The sequence below is a fragment of the Eumetopias jubatus genome, unplaced genomic scaffold (assembly GCF_037043125.1).
Source record: "Eumetopias jubatus isolate StellerSeaLion01/CBP00866 unplaced genomic scaffold, mEumJub1_p1.0 scaffold_1, whole genome shotgun sequence".
Classification (NCBI taxonomy): domain Eukaryota; kingdom Metazoa; phylum Chordata; class Mammalia; order Carnivora; family Otariidae; genus Eumetopias; species Eumetopias jubatus.
This window is the reverse complement of record NW_028274807.1, coordinates 205,808,216-205,826,925: the sequence shown is the minus strand read 5'-3', so window position 1 is coordinate 205,826,925 and position 18,710 is coordinate 205,808,216. Positions and strand designations below refer to the sequence as shown.

General features: G+C 54.5%; 2 protein-coding genes across 9 annotated transcripts in view; one reads left to right on the top strand and one right to left on the bottom strand.

Annotated features, from left to right (window-relative positions):
- Positions 1-21: 21 nt before the first annotated feature.
- Positions 22-16,675, top strand: CUNH19orf44 (chromosome unknown C19orf44 homolog). 7 transcript variants are annotated; one of them, XM_028087069.2, is made up of 11 exons: positions 22-110; positions 1,224-1,342; positions 3,700-4,465; positions 5,415-5,492; positions 6,540-6,855; positions 9,977-10,050; positions 10,776-11,178; positions 12,230-12,325; positions 13,753-13,919; positions 15,306-15,387; positions 15,792-16,675. In XM_028087069.2, the coding sequence occupies exons 3-10, from the start codon at positions 3,701-3,703 to the stop codon at positions 15,375-15,377; spliced, it is 1,971 nt and encodes a 656-aa protein (XP_027942870.2). In that variant the 5' UTR covers positions 22-110; positions 1,224-1,342; position 3,700; the 3' UTR covers positions 15,378-15,387; positions 15,792-16,675. The 7 variants fall into 7 exon arrangements, with proteins under 7 accessions (XP_027942870.2, XP_027942869.2, XP_027942873.1 ...); XM_028087068.2 differs by having other exon boundaries at positions 1,224-1,412; XM_028087070.2 differs by having other exon boundaries at positions 28-101; positions 1,224-1,412.
- CHERP (calcium homeostasis endoplasmic reticulum protein) overlaps positions 15,950-18,710 on the bottom strand; it is an 18,461-nt gene continuing 15,700 nt past the window's right edge. For both annotated transcript variants that reach the window (XM_028087066.2, XM_028087067.2), the window contains exons 14-17: positions 18,306-18,449; positions 18,104-18,220; positions 17,531-17,625; positions 15,950-17,311 (exon numbers count right to left, since the gene is read on the bottom strand). In XM_028087066.2, the coding sequence (XP_027942867.1) occupies positions 17,118-17,311; positions 17,531-17,625; positions 18,104-18,220; positions 18,306-18,449 (550 nt within the window). In that variant the 3' untranslated portion in view covers positions 15,950-17,117. The remainder of the gene's footprint in view (positions 17,312-17,530; positions 17,626-18,103; positions 18,221-18,305; positions 18,450-18,710) is intronic.

Sequence of the window (18,710 nt, the reverse complement as noted above, 5' to 3'; positions counted from 1 at the left end):
CCTCCGCCCTAGCGCCGTTGCCGGGGGCAACGGTCCCATCTGGCCGGAGTGGCTGGCGGTAGCGCGGTGGCGGCCTCTGCGGATGGACATCGTGGGAGGAGGTTGGCAAGGTTGGCTGGGCTGCCGAGGGCTTGGCGTCCGGACTCGGGAGAGGAGTTGCGGGGAAAGGGGAGCGTTCTGAACCTGGGCTGGGAGGGCGGCCCGGCGCCTCACGCCTGTTTCCCCGTCGGGGCCCACCTGGGAGCGTGGTCGGGAGTGGGTCGCTCCCGGAGGTGGGGAAGAGCCCGATGGTCTGAAGGGAGCCAGTGTTTCAAAGTTAGCTTTACTTATTTTTAACAACTGGATTGAAGATTCGTTTACGTTATCATACAATTCACCCCTGTTAAGTGTACAATTCAGTTACTTTTATTTGTAAGTTTACCAAGTGGTGCGGCAGTCACCACGATCCAGCTTTAGGACTTCTCCGTCGCCCCGCGGATATACCTCCTGGCCCTTTGCAGTCCCTCCTCGCTTCCACTCCCAGCCCCAGGCAACCACTGAGGTGCTTAGCGACTGTGCAGATTTGCCTTTTCTGGATGATCCTTATGAATGGGATCATACACTGAGGGGGGGGCGGTTTGCATCTCATTACTTTCCCTTTGCATGATGTGTCCGAGATGCATGCGTGTTGTGTGTATCTGTATTTGTTCTTTTCTTATTGCCGGATAGTATTTCGTTATGGATGGACCTCAGTTCTCATCCATTCACTAGTTAATGGACTTTTGGGTTGTTTCCACTTCTTGTCTATTACGAATACTATTATGCATACATTTCGGTCTTCTTGGGCTACGTGGGAACCGCCAGACTGTTTTCCAAATTGGCCCCTGTACCATTTCACAATCCCCCATGACAGTGTATGAGGGTTCCAGTTTTTTCACGTCCTCACCCACACTAGTTATCTGTAGTTTTGATTGTAGGCATTTAGGCATTCTTGTGCTGTGAAGTGGGATCTGGTGGTTTTGATTTGCGTTTGCCTAGTGGCTAGTGACATTGAACGTCTTTTCATGTGTTTGCTGGCCATTCATATCTTTTTTTTTTTTGTCCTTCAGTGCAATGTCTGTTCACATCTTTTGTCCATTGGTTTATTTTTAATTGTGTGTTTTAAAAATATATCAGCTTGTGGTAAAATGGACTTGACACAGAATTTGCCTCTTTAACTGTTATTGATTTATTTTTAAACCTAGGGAAACTTTCAGAAGAACTAGATGCTGGAAAACCTGGCCTGGTGGTCGGGCTTTCCCTCGGACCCACAGAATGGCCGGGGCCGAGTCCTCTCCTGAGCTTCAGTTACAAAAAAATAAAGGTAGCTGTCAATGTGCCAGTGTCCTCCGCTTCCTCTTTACCACGTCCTTCCCGCTAAAAGCCAGTTAAAAGTAGGTATTCCAAACATTACTCTCTAAATTTTACTATTTGCTCCTGCCCTACAATGAACATAGGAATCCTATGAGGGTCATAGTTATTACCACCTTTTTAGGATGAGCAAGCTGAAGCACAGAGTGGTTAAGCAACTTGCCCAGTGTCACACAGGCTAGGGATTCTGCACTGTTTCTGTTGGGGGTGGTTTTGTATTCACTGACCCCCGTGGTCAGGCCTGTGCTAGGTTAGTTAGTGCTGTTAGTACCCAGCTCAGGCCTTAGTGCCCTGGTGGTTAGGATGGGGACAAGCAGGCCAGCTCACCAGGCAGAGAAACAGAGAGAAAAAGAAAAATAATTCACTCTTATACAGAATCTTAGGGCTGGGTTAAATACTTTTCCTTGCACGAAACATTTGAGTTCAGGTTTGGAAGGCACAGAAGACATAGGCTTGCCAGATTTAACAAATAAAAATACGTGACACCCAGTTGAATTTGAATTCCGGATAACCAATAAATAAATTTTTTGTCTGAAAGTGTTTGGAACATACTACTTTTTAGTATAAAAATAATCTGGGTCGGGGCGCCTGGGTGGCTCGGTCAGTTAAGCATCTGACTCTTGATCTCGGCTCGGGTCTTGGTCTCAGAGTTGTGAGTGCAGGCCTGTGTTGGGCTCTGCGCCGGGTGTGGAGCCTACTTAAAAAAAAAAAAAATTAGGGTTATACTTATATTTTAAAAATTATTTACTATTTATCGTAAATTCAAATCACTGGGTGTCCTGTTTTTAATCTGGCAATCCCAGTGAGCTCGTTTTCCAAGTGGACAGGAGTGGGGAAAAGAGGCTTTTTTAGGTCTCACGGTGAATTAAAAAAATAATAATAATAACGCATGGCCTTGCTAAAACATTCAAACAATATGGGAACAAGCAGTGGTTGAGCATCTTGTCTTTTCTGCCTCACATAGTATTATGCTGGCCACGTTATGCACAGATCTCCCCCGTTCCTTTTAACGGCTGCATCGTATTCCCTCATCTGCATGCGCTCTTCTGGATCGCACCAGGTCTCTATGGATGGGTTCAGGTTTTTGATGAGTACAAACAATACTGCTGTGACATTCCTTGAACACGCATCTCTGTGTGCATTTCTGGGTGTAACTGTAGGTAAATTCCCAGACGTGGAATCGCCAGGTCACGGGGTCTCTGCATCTCCCACTTGCATTGCTGTTGGCGTGTTCCTTACTCAAGGGGCCGCAGCAAACACACACCCACTCAGACGATCTTTTTCCATCTTTTTAAGATTTTAAACTTTTTGGAAACCTTTGGAAATCTTGTAGTGGGTCGTTTTTATTCTTTTAGGGACACGTGGGAACTCTGAGAATATGATGAAAGCACTGACCTCTCTCCCCCAAAGAATGTACACCAGCATGTGCACGCACCATGCAGCTGACATTGGTGGGGGGTGCTGTGTCCGTAGCCCCTCTGTCTTTCCAGGGCAGTGGTTTTCACACTGAAAGTACGGTATTCTGGGGGGGCTCCTTACATATACAGGTTGTGTTCGGGCAGTCCTTTGTGAGAGAGCTGGGGACACTTGGGTAAAGGAGGAGCCCTGATTTGGGGAGCGAGAGGTGGTGTAACTGGCCAGGCAGCGAAGCACGGTGGGGAAGAAGGGGAACTTTGGAATCAGACCTGAGCTTTGAATCTGGCTCTGCTGCTCACCAGCCAGGTGACCTTGACTGGCGACCTTGACCGGTGACCTAACCTTCGGGGGCTTTTATTTTTCTTGGCCTCCTCTAAAAGGGGGATCAGGGTTGCATGAGGATTAAATGAGATAACACAGCTCCGAGCAGAGTGCCAGGCACACCACTGGAGCCTGAGAAGCACTGGCTCTTCTGTTTAACGTTCAACACGTCTCATTGAAGACCTGGCGTAGAACGGTAATTCAGTCGGTGCTACTGGGTGTTGACGTTTTCATTGTCACTGTGGGGCTTGAAGGGAAGGCTCTAGCCAGACTGCAAGGAAGGATCTGAGCTCTCAAACGGGAGGCGTTGAGGGATTTGAAGGCCCAATATGAACGTCAGATTTTTTTTTTTTAAGAAATTTATTTATTTGACAGAGAGAAAAGCAGAGGGAGAGCGGCAGGCAGAGGGAGAGGGAGAAGCAGGCTCGCCAAGCAGGGAGCCCGATGCGGGGCTCGATCCCAGGACCCTGGGATCATGACCTGAGCTGAAGGCAGCTGCTTAACGACTGAGCCACCTAGGCGCCCTTAACGTCAGGTATTCTTACTCTACGTTTTCCTTTCTTTACTCCCTAGAATGGCTTCCATAAGAAGAACCGGCCATCCCGCGCGCAATGTTTTTGGTGATTTTAGTGATATTTCCTTAGAAGATTCAAAAATGGAAGAAATCAGAACCTTGAAAATCAGTAGAAGTCTTACCAAAATAGCACCCGCTCATAGCAGATTTCTAAAAGGAAACCAAACCGTGGGTGTAGAACACTCACTTCTGAGAGAGAAGGCTGTTGTGGAGGGTGGGCACAAGCTCTCCTCAGGGAGACCCCCGACCACTGCCTCGAAGCTCAGGGCCAGCGCCGCGCTCACAAAGCTGGCTCAGATAGAAACCAAGATCATGAATCGGAAGGCGAAGATGGATTTGTCTGACATGGAATCCGACCTGAAGACCTCTGAGGACAGTCTTCCAGAGCGCACAGACACAGTCCTCCCCAGGAGTACAGTCAAACTTTCTCCACACAGCCTGGATGAAACCTCCCAGAAACAAGCCTGGGAAGTTTCCATGGCCGAGAGCAATGCGCGGAATGGGAGGGTCAGTAGGTTTCTAAAGAGGAGGGAACCACGGGTTGAAAATACCTTCCCTAAAGCACATTTTGGAAAAGAGAGGAATTTTCAAACACCCAAAGAGAAAAAACCTACTAGAAAACTAGATTCTCCAGACAGTGATGAGGAGGAAATGAAAGAGTTGCTGGGAAGCTTGCTAGAATCTCCTAGAGAAAAAGAAACATACACGAATCGGTGTTTCGGCAGCCCCAAAGTCAGTGAGAAAGAACAGACAAAACTGTCCTCGGTAAGGTTTGCATCTACTTTTTTTTTTTTTTTTTGATTGATTGATTGATTGATTTGAGGAGGGGAGGGGCAGAGGGAGAGGGAGGGAAAATCGTCAAGCGGACTCCCTTCTGAGGGTGGAGCCCAACGTAGGGCTGGATCCCACAACCCTGAGATCATGACCTGAGCCGAAATCAAGAGTCGGATGCTCAACCGACTGAGCCACCCAGGCGCCCCTGTGTGTACTTATTCTTTTTTTTTTTTTTTAAGATTTTATTTATTTTAGAGAGAGAGAGAGAGAGAGAGCACAAGCAGGTGGAGGGGCAAAGGGAGAGGGAGAGAGAGAGAATCTTAAGCAGGCTCCATGCCCAGCGTGGAGCCCGACGTGGGGCTCAATCTCAGGAAGCTGAGATTATGACCTGAGCCGAAATCAAGAGTTGGACACTTAATGACTGAGCCACCCAGGTGCCCCACATATACTCATCCTTAACGAAGCCTCGCGTCTGCTCTTTATGTCACGGAGCTAGAGACTCGACAGCCGCCATCTCCCGTGGGCTAAGGAAGGGGTTTGACAAGGAACGGTTGGGCTCCAGCCAGTCACGGCTCCCTGTTTTGGGGCCTGCTCTGTGGGTGACAGGATTTGGGACATATTAGGCAGTTTATAACGTCTGGAGGAAGTGTATGCACCTCGGGTCAGCACTTTGTGTGACCGCTCGCCAGTGGCGATCCACACCTGCTTGTCAGTGGCCCCGCACGGGAAACGTGGCGTAGCTGCACTTGCATTTTTTTTCCGTTGAGATGAAATTCACATAACCAAAAAGTAAGATTTGTAAGAAGAACAATTCAGCACCATTTAGTCCATTTGTGATGTGCAACCACCACACCTCTGTCTGGTTCCAGAACGTTTTCGTCAGCCCCAAAGGTGACCCTGTACCCGTTAAATAATCACTCCTCATTTTCCCCTCCCCCAGCCCCTGGCAACTTCTAATCGGCTTTCTGCCTCTGTGGATCTGACTGGCGGGGATGTTTCATACACATGGAATCATCCAGTATGTGACCTTCCGTGACTGGCTGCTTTTACTCAGTGTAAAGTTTTCGAGGTTCATCCACATTGTAGCATGTGTCAGAGCTTAATTCCTTTTTATGGCTGAGTGAGACTTCATTGTGTTAATGTACTACGTCTTATCTATCCACCATCCATTGTTGGGCATTTGGGTCTTTTCCACCTTTTGGCTATCTGTGAATAGTGCTATTAGGAACATTTGTGTACACATATCTGTTTGAGTCCCTGTTTTCAGTTCTTTGGGGTCTGTCCCTACGAGCGGAATGACTGGGCCCTCTAGTAATTCCACGTGTAACGTACTGAAGCAATGCCAAGCTATGTTCCACAGCAGCTGGGCCATTTGCATCCCTGCAGCAGTGCATGAGGGTTCCAGTTTCTCCACATCGTCACCAGCACTTGTGATCAGAGCTAACACTGGTGACTAGAGCCATCTTCATGGGTGTAAAGTGGTGGGAAGGCTGCATTTTAAGGGGAAAAAATATCTGTATATACATTTTGATTCTGTTGAAGGTCCAGGCTATCATAGACCATGTACTCGGGACTTACTTAATGAATTTTATTTATTTTTTAGAAGATTTTATTTATTTATTTGAGAGAGAGTAAGAAACAGAGCATGAGTTGGGGGAGGGGCAGAGGGCAAGAGAGAATCCTTAAGCAGACTCTGAGCTGCGCACAGAGCCCGATGTGGGACTTGATCCCATGACCCTGGGACCATGACCTGATCCCAAGGCAGATGCTTAACCGACTGAGCCATCCAGGTGCCCTTCAGGGGCCTTAATTTAGAGAAGGTGTAATTAACAAAATTCATTTGAAAGCCAAGTGATATTTCTGATTATTTGTGGAATATTTCTGGTCCCAGTATTATCTTGTTTAAATGTTGTAGCTTGACTCCTAGAAATGAGGGGAGAGGGAGAGAAAGACAATTTGATCACTGACCCTTGGCCCCATGCCCCACTCTGGCCACATTGTTCAGGGGTAAGGACTTCGTTGTCACCGGTTCGGTAATTAGTTTCATTTATTTCCGCCAAAGTAGGATCAGATCCCAACTCGGCCAAGAATCCTTTCGCTACCCAGTGAGGAACTTTCCAGCCCAAAGTCATTTCGGACATCACCTCTGCCAGCCTCACAGTCCGCAGACGGGACCCTTCGCAGCGTGCGCTCAAGAGCTCACTCCTCACAGACTCACACTTCAGGGGACACAGCCGCCCCCACGGCACCGCTTCCCATCACTGGCACCTCTCCAGAGTCAGCCTCGATGGTGCGGCATGACAAGTCCTCCTCCCCTGGAAGGAGTGAGGCGGGGCCTTGTGATGAGTCCCTCTCAGAAGCTGCTGATGACAGCCTGAACGGTAACCCATGGCCCTACGCCCAGCTGTCACCCTGGGCAGGAAGGGCGAGACCACCTGGAGGGTCCCTGGCCGGTGGGGGGGGGGGACGGACACGGACGGTCACTGGGTATTGCCATGGGAAGTGCGTGGCTCACGCTACACCCTCTGCTTCCTGACCTTCTTTCTTGGTGGAGGGGCCAAGTCAGATTTTTGTTCTATCTCTAATGTCTTCATCTGTCTTCACCTGACCAGTGACAGAGCAGTAGCCCAAAAACAAAATCCTGGAAGAGCCACGTACGGCAGAGGGGCGATTCAGTGTTCCTTTTGGTGAAAGAGAAATTTGCCTCCTTTCTTTTTTAAATTCGGAAAAGGAAGTAAATCTCTAAGCAGTCACGATTAGACATTTCTATGATTTCAACATTATTCGACATTGTTTTTGTCTTTTTTAAAAAAGATTTTATTTATTTATTTATTTGAGAGAGAGAAGGAGAGAGAGAGAGAGAGCATGAGCAGGGGGTGGGTCAGAGGGAGAGAGAGAGAATCCCAAGCCAACTCCCCGCTGAGCACCGAGCCCGACACGGGGCTCCATCCCACAACCCTGGGGTCATGATCTGAGCTGAAACGAAGAGTTGGACGCTTAACCGCCTGCGCCACCCAGGCGCGCCAACATTATTGTTATCTTAGTATTACATGTATTTAAAAAAGAAAGGAAAAAGATGTGCAGCCAACACTTACGTCTTCTGTCTGGGGCACTTCATCGTGAGACCCAAAGTAGAACTGTGTCCCGAAGGCCCCCTGGGCACCGGGAGGCGCCAGCTGTGGTGTTGGCAGGAGGGTGATGGCACACAGGCCCACAAGCGCCCTGGCCCCTGCGTGCTGGGGGACCTGGAACTCGTGACTCAGCAGTAGGGGAGGAAAAATCGCTTTTCTGTGGTCCCGGCTGGGGCCCTGCATCCAAAGACAGATTCACAGAAGAAAAGCATGTTAAATAAATGTTAAATAAATATCCAATATTAGTTTTATGTGACACCGGAGCCTTCATAAAAGAAATGAAGACCCGAAGAAGCAGTTGTGTGTGAGCATTTTTATGTTAGGCTTGATGAGGAGTGGAAAGTCGCGGAAAAACGTGATTGGACAAAAGGCAATGAGCTAAGGGTAGTAAAGGGGCACACTTAGTGAGGCCTGCTGGGATTCCTCTTGGAGTCCCTCCATCTTGGAAAGAGGAGGCTCCTTTCCTGCGGGTAGAGGGAGGGCACTTCTCACTCGAGGGTCTTGTGAGCTGCTTCCGGGGAGAAGGGCGGCTACCTCTCACAGCACCTGCCCTTGCTCAGGTTCCTTCAGCCTGAAATACTCAGTATGCCAAGGTGCCGAGTGTCGGGGCGGTGTGTTCCGAACCCCATCACAGACTAACCTGGGTGTGAACGCCCCAGTAGGGGCAGCAGCAGATCTGCCGAGGCAGCGGGGAGTGTTGCCAACAAAGGTGCCCTCGTTAGGGCCGGAGAATGCAGGGGGCCCGGCCTTAGGCTGCCGGTGTGAGAAGCCCCTTTGGGCCCCCTCGGTGGCTGCCATCTGCTGGATGCCATGTGGCACCTCGCTAATCGTGGTTCTGATCCTTGGGCCCGAGGGGCTGGTAAGTGGGTGTCCTTGCCCCCCTGGCCCCGTGTCACCTCCCTCATGTGGATGGGAAGGTGGGCGTAGGCTGGCAGGGCAGCGACAGACCCAGGTCCCTGCCCTTCTGCCGTCTGTCCTCACTGCCAGCCCGGAGGGCCCTCGCCTGGTGGCCAGCCCCTGCCCTCCTCTGTCCAGATGTAGCCTCCGAGAGGGAGGCAAGCTGGGAGTGGTGAATACGTTCTGAGTTTAGGGTCTGACGTAGCTGGGGTGTCTGACGTAGCTGGGGTGGATGTCCTGGCCTCACCTCTTACTGGCTGTGCGGTCTCGGGCTCTCTGTGCCTCAGTTTCCTCATCTGCGAAGTGGGGGCAGGGCCATGCTGGTGAGATCGTGCCTATGAAGCGCCTCGGCTGGTCCTCCGCGGGAAGGTTGGCCGACGTGACAGTGACATTTTTCCTCAGCCAGTGCCAGCGCTGTTCAAAGTGCTCAAGTCCAGAATCACCCCAGTGCCTTTGCTCTGGGCCGGCTGGGATGCCTTTTAGTTCAGAGGCTTTTCCAGGGTTGTGTCTTTGGACCTCCCCGCCATGTGAACTGTGGTGACCGTCAGAGTAAGAGAGCTCGGAGGAGGGCTGAGCCCCCAGGACTGTAGTGATGAGGGGGAATCACTCTGGGGCTTAGGACCATCAAGTGTTGGGGGGCAGACCCCTCTCGCCTCCAGCTCTGTCCCTGCTGCCCAGAGGGCCCCGCTCCCTCCTGTGCCCGCTGCTGGGCACACTCTCCCTCTCTCCTTCTCTCCCTCTCTCCCTCTCTCTCTCCCTCTCTCTCTCTCTCTCTCTCACCACAACCCGCCCCGCTCCCGTGCTTCAGGGCCTGACCTGAACCACATAATAGAGTTCCTGTCAATGTTGGCTGATGTTCACTGCCCGTCCGCCTGGAGGCGCGGGCTCGTTTGTCGGGTCCAGAGAAATCTGTCTGGAATACCAGCACTCCGCCGAGGACTCTGTACTCCCAAGTCTCCAGCACCCGCGTGTGCAGGCACTGGCGACGGGCCCTTTGGCATGCCCAGTGCTCGTTCACTTTAGGCTCCTGTGCCCTTAACTTGTTTTAAACGGGAACTTAGGACACTTCGGGTCTAGTCTTGTGTCTGCCTGAGTTGTCCCCCATCCCCACCCCCCATACCTTGAGCACACTTGATACCACGCCTCCTTCACTGTGTTGCCGCCAACGACTCATCTGGCCTAGTGTCTGTTTTTATAAATAAAGTTTATAAACTTTATAGTTTATAAAGTATATAAGCATATAAGCCGCCTCCACTTGTTTTACACATGGTTTGTGGAGGCTCTTTGCACCGTAAGGACAAAGCTGAGTAATTGTGATACAGGCTAGGATACAAAGTGGAAAATATTTACTACTTAGAGAAAAAGTGTGTCAATCCTTGTGCTGGCTTACTAAGGACAGAGACTGCACGTTTCTGGTAAACGCTGTGGAGGAAATAAATGAGTCAATGTTGCCATGTTGCATTTTTGATTACAGATTTTCGAATCAATCTTTTATCCCTTGATGATCTGGCTCCAGCTGTCAGCGAGAACTCAGACTTGGAACAGAAAGTAAGTATAGCCAACTTCAGTTTTCATTGCCAGTCATGTGGAGAGGCTTGCCATGGTGGTGCTTCACTGAGGCCCGTAGTCCTTCACCCCCAGGGGCCACTTGGCATGTCTGGAGACATTTTTGGTCATGACTGGGGTTGGAGGGCGCTGCTGGCATTGGGCGGTGGGGCCGGGGGGGGGGGTGCGGTGGCGGCCAGGGACGCTGCTCAGGGTCCCACACAGCATAGGATGGCCCCACTGCGAAGAATGTTTGAGTTTCAAATGTCAAGAGTGCCCTGGGTGAGAGATCCTGATTTGGGTGATAACAGGAGAAAGCTACTTAATGTAGCAGAGAATTGAGGCAGGTCCCACTTTAAACCGCCCCGTAACAACACCGCGCCGACCTGTGCTCAGCCCAGTGTCCCGTTGTGATTCTCACCACATTAGTAACCTCCTCGCTCCCGAAAGCACGTTGTCATAATACAGAATGATGACACTTAAGCAGAGTTCATCCACGTGCCACCGACACAGGCTCACGCCTTCGGTGTTCAAATGGGGCAGTCCCGTGAGGCTGAAGCGTCTCACGAGTTCCGCTCACAGTCCGGGGCCCGCCCCAAGCCGCCAAAGGACCAGTGCGGACCCCCACCTGCTGGGCCCCCCGGGGACCCATTCCAACGCAGTGGTATTTTGAGCATGCTGATCGGACAAAACCACTTGCCAGTTACCCCTGTCATTCTTCATTTTAGAAAGAAGGCCAGCGGGAAAAGGCATCCAGCCAAAGCCCCCGGGCCGGGGGTCCCCCCACTGGAAGTGAGGTCTCAGAGTGCCTGAGTGAGCCGTCGGTCTCCTCCGCTGGGCCTGAGGGTGCTTCCAGCCCGAGGCCGAAGTCTCAGGAGCCCACGGCGAGCACGGTGAGCTCGGCTTACTCGGAAGATTTTGAAACAGCATCCGAGTCAAGGGTCCATTCTGAGGAGTCTCCCGACAGGACGCCAGACACTCTGTCAGACTTCTCTGCAAGCCTGCAGCCAGACCTTCCCCTGCCAACACTCAAGCCTTGGAAGAAGCAGGTCAGGGACGTTACGAGAGTCCTCATGAAGGAGACGGCTGTGCAGACCCTCGAGCCCGCCTTCACCTACCAGTGGGCAGAGGGTAAGCGGGTGGGCCCCACGAGGGAGGCGCAGGCTCTCGCGGTCCGTGCTGCGGGCATCCTTGGAAGCACGACCGAGAGCTTCAGGGTCTGGAGGTTCGGGTCATCATCGTTAGGCAGCTCAGGGGGCCGCGGGGCACGTTTCCTCTTCCGAGGATGAGGGGCAGCAGCCCCAGGCCGACATTTCTCTTCACGCCCGGTGTGACCTTCCAGACGTTTCCCTTGGCCCCCGCTTCGGTCTTGGCCCATCTGAACGGAAAGGCCCCTTTCTTTTAAACCTTCCCCCGCTCTCTTTTCTCATCTAGGTGGACACCCACAGTGTCACCAGAGCTTGTTCCTGGGCTGCCCAAGGGGCCGTACCTCTCACCTGCGGTGTGCATTTTGATTTGGGGGGGCTTAGCCGTAAATCAGCCTGGGCTGCACACCGGGATGGGGCATGACCATTCTCTTGCTTCTCGGGGAGGAAAGTCAGGCAGATGTGCCAAGTCAGATTGCTAGAAGGCGTTTGAGGCACTGGGAGCCCGGTTCTGTGACTCGGAAACCTCTGCGTTCCTCTCCACAGCCTCGTGCTGCCTGACGACGTAGCCGGTTGTCCATCGCGGACAAATGTGTGCATTTCTGTACCTTTTTGAAATTTCAAGGGAGCTTTCGTAAAACATAGCCGATGCTGTTTTCCTAGACTAGGCCTGACACTGAAAGGAGAAGAAAACACAGCCTAAATAAAGCGGCTTCTTAGAGTCCAGGGCACAGCCCGAAGCCTGCTCGTGGCCTGCAGATGGAAGGCCGAGGTGGGGAGGGTCCGATGCCGCCGTGACTAGCCGGTGTGACCGCGGTGACCGCTTGGGCCAGCTCAGCTGACCTGTACCAGGAGAAGCCAGCAGAAAGATGGAGGCAGGCTTGGGGAAATTTTAAAAGGAGAAGAGGTGAACAAAGCCAGAAGGGTGGCTGTCCTTCAGAAGAGAAAAGATGAGATTCGTGTAGCCTGTTTCATGTCCCATCCACTGATGAAAGGCGTCCTGCCCACTCACCCCTCCCCCTTTGTCGCTGGGACAGGGGCCGGCATTGCGGCCATTGGGCCTGCCCTGGGAGGTGCCTACGTGGACCCCGTGCCCATTGCCAGTCACGTCGTCAGCGCGGACTCGATAGAAGGTAACAGCCCCGCTCCGTGGGTCCTGGCGGTGAAGGCGCAGATTCACGGCCACCCGGGGGGGGGGCGGTGCCCCGCATTAGTGCCGGGTGCGGGGGGGATCTGTTGGTGAGACTGTCGCAGCCACAGGCAACTGCCACGGTTCCTAGGATCCTGGACGACAGACTGAGTGTCTGAGAACCTTCGGTCTGTTTTGCCAAAGGACACCCGTGTCGGATAAAACAGGGAAGTTATGAGTAACACAACTCTGAGCCCTCCACCCCAGCCAAGCCGTTCCTGCGTGTCCCTCCCCTCCCCCTCCCCCCTCCCCCCCCCCCCCCCGCCACGCCTGTGTGTCCAGAATCCATAGTAGTTTTTCCCCCCAAAGACACTCAGCCGGTGCTGAGAGGCAGCCAGCCCGGTAGCCACGGGCCTTGGTGCCTTGCCGAGCCCAGGGAGTGCCAGGGCCCCGGGCGGCCCGGCCCGGCCTGCGGTGGGGGAGGCCCAGGCTCCGTCAGGTCCTCACAGGGCCACTGACCACTTGAGGGACACAAACAGGGGTCCATCTAGTACCTCTTATGTTTTCGCCCTTTTCAATTTTTTTTAAAGATGAAGATACTAAAACACACTGGTTGTAACCACAGAATTGTTTATATCCTTTCAAAAAACTCTCCTGTTCAGCTATCACCCCCGAGCTTGTTCTCTGTTGTTACGCAGCCTTCCAATGATCCTTTCGAACACTTGTACAACTTCCATTCTTCAGTGTATTTTGAGTTTAATGGAAACTTTTTTATTTTTAGTTTTAGCTTTAATTATTTTAGTTTTGTGTTTAAAAACACGTAACATGGGGCACCTGGGTGGTTTAGGCGGCTGAGCGTCTGCCTTCGGCTCAGGTCATGATCCCAGGGTCCTGGGGTCGAGTCCCGTGTCAGGCTCCCTGCTCAGCGGGGAGCCTGCTTCTCCTTCTCTCTGCTCATGCTTTCTCTGTCTCTATCAGATAAATAAATAAAGTCTTTTTAAAAAAACCCACATAGGATTTACCCCCTTAGCTATTTCTTAGTGTCCAGTTCAGTGGCGTGAAGAGGGTTCCCGTGGGGCAGGTGTACCGCTGGGGATGCCGATTGACTAGACTTCGTCCTGCGGTCGGATGTTAAGACTCAGGTTTCTGCCTGGGCGCTGAGCATCCCGCACGAGCGGCTCTCGAGAGTCCCATACCAGCCCTCAGAAAGCAGCTCGCTCACTCCGGGGTAGAGGCGGCTGGGAGGGACCAGTGGGGCCTTCGGTACTTCTGGGGGCAGGACCTTCCAGAAAGCATCCCCACGTGGCTGCACGTGGGCGCTGCCGAGCACAGGGGCCCCAAGCCGCGGACCTTCTCCCCCTGCTCTGGGGGGGCACCCGTGGGGAGGCGGGCCGGTGGGCGGGCCGGCCGAGTGACACGGAGCCGGTGCAGCCCTGACAGCTTACAGCCCGGCCGTGTTGGCGCTCAATGACATGCTGAAGCAGCAGCTGAGCCTGACGCAGCAGTTCGTGGAGGCCAGCCGGCACCTGCACGGGTCCCTGCTGCAGTCCCTGGACCGAGACTCGTTCCACTACCACACCCTGGAGGAAACCAAACAGGTGACCGCAGCACACCGCCCCTCCCGGGAGAGAGGGCAGGGGCCTCGCTCGTGGAGGGGGACGGGACTCAGGCCGGGCAGCGGGGACGCTGTGGTCCCAGCAGGGGGAGCCTGCTTCTGACCTCGGGGCGGAGGCAGTGGGGAGAGGGGCTCCCGTCCCTCCACACAGACCCTTCCCAAGCTCTGTCCCCGCAGGGCCTCTCTCCTTAGTCCTGGGAGCTGAAGTGCCGAGAATATCACACTCACCTCTCTGTCTCCCCAAATTTAATTTTTGTCTGATTATAAAAAAAAAATGTGTGCTCATTTTATAAAAATTTTTGTTAGGTAGTTTTTAAAGCCCTCCATAACTTCAGAGATGATTATTACCAACTCAGTGTTCTTTGGATTTTCCGTGTGAAACACGAACTATATTATGTATAGACTGTATAATACTGTGGTACTGTGTATCATCAGATACGTGTTACAATGTGAGAGGTATAACATTCTGTCCAGTGTGTGTTTCTTTATAGAAATGGCATTGTACCGTACGAGCTGTTCTGCATGGGAATGTCTGTCCTTTCGTCTACAAATACGTCAGTCCGCAGCTCTCAAAACAGAGGACTTTTGAACAATATGCTCACGATACCACGATAATCCCGAGGCCAAACGAGCTTTTCCTAATATCGTTGGATATCCAGTGTTAGATTTCCACTCGTCTCATGAAAGTTGTACGTTTTGTTGTTTTTTCATCAGAACCCAGACAAAGTCCATACATCAAGACTGTCCGGGGTCTTTTTGGCCTCCTGGTCAGAGCAGCGGTTCTCGCACATACCACAGGGGTGCCCACTTTGAGAACCGTGCTCCTCAGGTTTCCCCTGCGCCGCCCCCCCGCCCCCACTGCCCCATCTGTCTGATGTCTCCTTGTAGTTTATTTGTTCAAGGAAACAGGTTGTTTCTTCGACGGTTGCCCCCATTCTGGACCGTTGACTGCGCCCCCGCAGAGTCCTTTCGCTTCGCTCGGTCCTGTACGTTGGTTGATGGGCTGCAGCTGAAGCGGTCTGCCCGCGTCACCTGCCTGCAGCCCACCGTGGCTCCTCACTGAGGCCTGCGCCCGGGCCCCGTGTGCTCTGAGGGCCCCCCGGGCAGCGCCCCTCGCCAGCCCCATCCCCAGCCACGGCCGTGCTTCCCTTTCAGACCCAGTCAGGGCTCACCCCTTGCAGGGTGCTCTGCCGGGAGCCTTCTGGATTCATCTCTCGTTTCCACAGCGCTGTCACGTGGCATCCCGCCTCTTTTTCCGTCCGCCTGTCCGGGAGCCACTGGGGACAGGCACCGCCTCCAACACCCCAGGCCTCAGGAGCCTCGGTGGACTGAGGCAGCGGTGGTGACATCTCTGTCCTCTGCCCCACAGTACATCAGGCACCACAGGCCCGCGCCGCTGTCCATGGAGGACGCCCTGGAGGAGGTGAAGAAGGAGCTGTGAGTTCCAGGAGGTGAGGCGGGGTCTGTGGGCCCGAGCTGTAACACGGCGGGCCAGCACGCCGGCTGTGACGCTCACACGTTTTCCAGGGGATGGTGGTGGGAGGTGGCACCCAGGACTCACCTGAGTGGAGTCCCGGCTCCAGCCTTTCCCAGCTGAGGGGCTGACTGCTCCCAGCCCCCGCCCCGCCGCCCCCCCCCCCCCCCCCGCCCCGTGGGCTGCCCGGCACCTGACCCGAGAGGAGACACAGGCCGGGGGAGCCGGACCCACGGGTGGCTCGGCTCGGTCACCACTCCCAGCGGGACGGAGGGTGCCCGCCTGCGTGGAGCCCCGCGGGGCGGCCGGACTGGCCAGGGGCTGCCTTCCTCATGAGCAGAGGTTAGATGGAAGGGCTGAGAAGCCCCGTGTGCTCCACAGGAGCCAGCACCAGATGCCCACGCCGGGGACACCGACGGGAGATGCCAGGACACGGCTTCTGACCGGACTGCACGACTCAAGACAGACTCGCACGCCGGGCACGGCCTCTCCTGACTCGGCCCGAGTGCGCTTCTAACTTGAACACACAGAGAAAAAGGTCTTTAAAAAAAGTTTTTATTTGAAGGCAAAACAGTAAAATCCACAAGAAATCGTTAACAGCATGTGTTTACGTTTTATCCTGAATCAGACACGTTTGAACAATTCACAGCTACAGGAAATCTAGAACAAAACCAAATTATTTTATCACATCAGGTTGAAAAGTTGGAGAGGACTCTGCATCTTATTGAAAAGAATTTTTCAAAAATGTTTCTGTACAAAGAGACGGCACTGCACGAGCTGCCCACAGACGCCAGGTGTGGCCGTCCCTGCGCCGTCCCCAGGGCGGTGTCTGCCCCTCCCCCCCCCCACCGCCCGGCCGGGGGGCCCCCTCGCTGGTGGGGTGGGGCGGGCCGGAGGCGTGGCGGGGCTCGCTCTCCACACCCCAGAGCGGAGCAGGCCGTCCACGTGAGCGCTGGTGTTGGGTTCCTCTAAGTGAGAAACACAAGCAGAGACGCTTAAGGGTGCAGGCTCTTCGAGGGCGTCACTCCGTGACCTGAAGATGCCTCAGATCAGCTTCCTTAGAACCTTTGTTTCTGCAGGGACCGTGAGTGGCTAACGTTTGGGGAAAAAATTTCAACTCAACAACTAAAGTAACTGAACTACGGGCTGTGAGCACGTCTTAGAGGAATCCGGTTTCAAATTCTCACTGGGATCCTCTGAGAGCAACATTCCCTTCTCTAAAACTAAACATCTGGAGTAAAAAATGAAAGCCCTGTGTAACTCTGCCAATCAGAAAGGGTCTGATTTTCTGGTTGTAACCGGCGCCTGGCCTGGGGCCCGTCCTCCACACGCTCCTCCCGGCCTAAGCGGAAGCTCCGAGCGGACTGCGGGGAGGTGCAAACAGCCGTGCCTTCGGGTGTCGGGAATTCGTATCCAGGGGTGGAGGGTCTCAGGTTTCTCACTGCTCCATCAAGGGAAGGCGGCTTGTGGCCGGGCGGCCGGGGCATCTCCGGGCGGGTTCTGGCTTCTACGGGAGAGCTGGTTTGCAGGCGGGGCCTGGGGGGCCTCCCACGCTGTGGAGCACGGCCCTCTCCCTAGGCATGCTGTCGTCTTCCTTCTCTTCTGTCGCTCCCCAAGGATGGAGACTATGTGACCACCGAGCTGTCCCTACCATCTGTCACTGCCAGTAAGCCGGGAAGGTCCCAACGGCTCCTGCCCGCGGAGCGCCTACTTGCACTCGTCCCTGGCCTTCATGCGGGCGATGAAGGAGTAGCTCTTGTTCCGGCGGTAGTTCTCGTAGGGGTCGTCCAGGGCCACGCCCACGCCCTTGTACTGGTCCCACTTGTCCCGGACGTCCCCCCCCTTGATGGGGTCCTGGATCCCTTGCTCTTTCACGCCGAGGCCACCAGATCCACTCCAGCCTTAAGAAGAAGGGGGGGGGGGAGGCGGTTACAACCCACGGGAGTCGAGACCTGGCCCGTTTGTCCGCGAACTGAAACGGGGTCTCACGTGCGGAGCCGAACGACGCGCGCCCGTGGTGGGCACGAACGCCCAGCGGGGAGGCGGCGGGTCGGAGCCTTCTCTGGCTCCCCAGCCCCAAAAAGCCCAAAGCGGGTGGTGGTTCTTCCCAGGAACCTTACCCATTTTCACCAGCATCTGATGTCCTTTGTTCTCTTCCCCGAGCCTTGAATCAGGTATAGGAGGTGCTGAATTAGAACCCAGACCAGCCGAGGAACTAAAATTAAGACAGGTTACGTTTTTTAAAAAAGAGTCGATACATTTATTGGAATGAAAATGCTTAGAAATTACAGCGTGTGGCGGATGTGAACATTCACCAGTGTTAGAGAGACACGCACACATTCCCGGGTCTCTAGCCTTCTTCTTGGTCATCTTCGAGTGCCAGGTAGGGGCGCTCCCCCCCCGGGCCCTGCCCCACACTGAGCAGCAAGGGCAGGTCACACGGAACCCCCGAACAGCTCAGACACGGCCCAGCCGCTACCTCGGGCCTTACAACGTTACCACGAACAGGTAAGAGCGGGCTGGGAGATGAGGTGCCGCTGTCACCGTGCTAGAACTCGGGGTCCCTGAGTGGCCGCCGCAGCACGGGCCCCCGGGAGCGCATCTTCTAGCGACAGGTTTCAACATTCACAGCAAAGCGTCAGAGGGCTCCGGCGCTACCAGCGGTCACCGGACAGTTAAGACAGAAATCTTACGGCGGGGTGGGGCTCCTGGACCGTGACCGACGTCTCCTTCCCGGGGAGTAGGACTTGGAGCGCGAGCGGGAGCGGGAGCGGGAGCGGCTGCGGGATGAGCGGGAGCGGCTGCGGCTCCTGCGGGGAGGACAGAGCTGGCAGTGGGGGGCGGCCACGGGCGCCCCAGGGGGGCCTCGGTGGGCACGCGCGGCCCCCCGCCTACCTGGAGCGGGAGCGGGAATAGGAGCGCGAGCACGAGCGTGACCTGGACCTGGAGTACGAGCCCGATGACTTGGACGACCTCGAGTTGGAGCGGGAGGAAGAGCGCCCTCGGCTTTTGGATCTGCTCCGGGACCGCGAGGGGCCGCTGCAGAGAGAGAGGCCTGGTGAGTGGCGCGCCCCGAACTTCCTGGAAGACCCCAGGCGGGCGGGGCTGGGTGCAGACCTGCCCGTTCCCCTCAGAGGACCAGGCTCCCAGCGCGCGGCTGATCGCGCACGACAGCAGAGCTCTCCTGGGCCGGCGTCTTAGGCGTTAACGGGGGCCCTGCGGGAAAACCCACTGCGGACCCAAGCAGAGACCGGACTGCCCTCCCTCTGGCCCGGCTGGGGGACACAGGACGGCCCGGGC

What these genes read in the sequence shown, in the direction of transcription:
- CUNH19orf44 (XM_028087069.2), top strand. Translation starts at nt 3,701, where the DNA reads ATGGCTTCCATAAGAAGAACCGGCCATCCCGCGCGCAATGTTTTTGGT. An exon ending in CATACACATGGAATCATCCA is followed by an intron (nt 5,493 to 6,539) that starts GTATGTGACCTT and finishes CCGCCAAAGTAG; the next exon opens with GATCAGATCCCAACTCGGCC. An exon ending in CAGCGCGGACTCGATAGAAG is followed by an intron (nt 12,326 to 13,752) that starts GTAACAGCCCCG and finishes GAGCCGGTGCAG; the next exon opens with CCCTGACAGCTTACAGCCCG.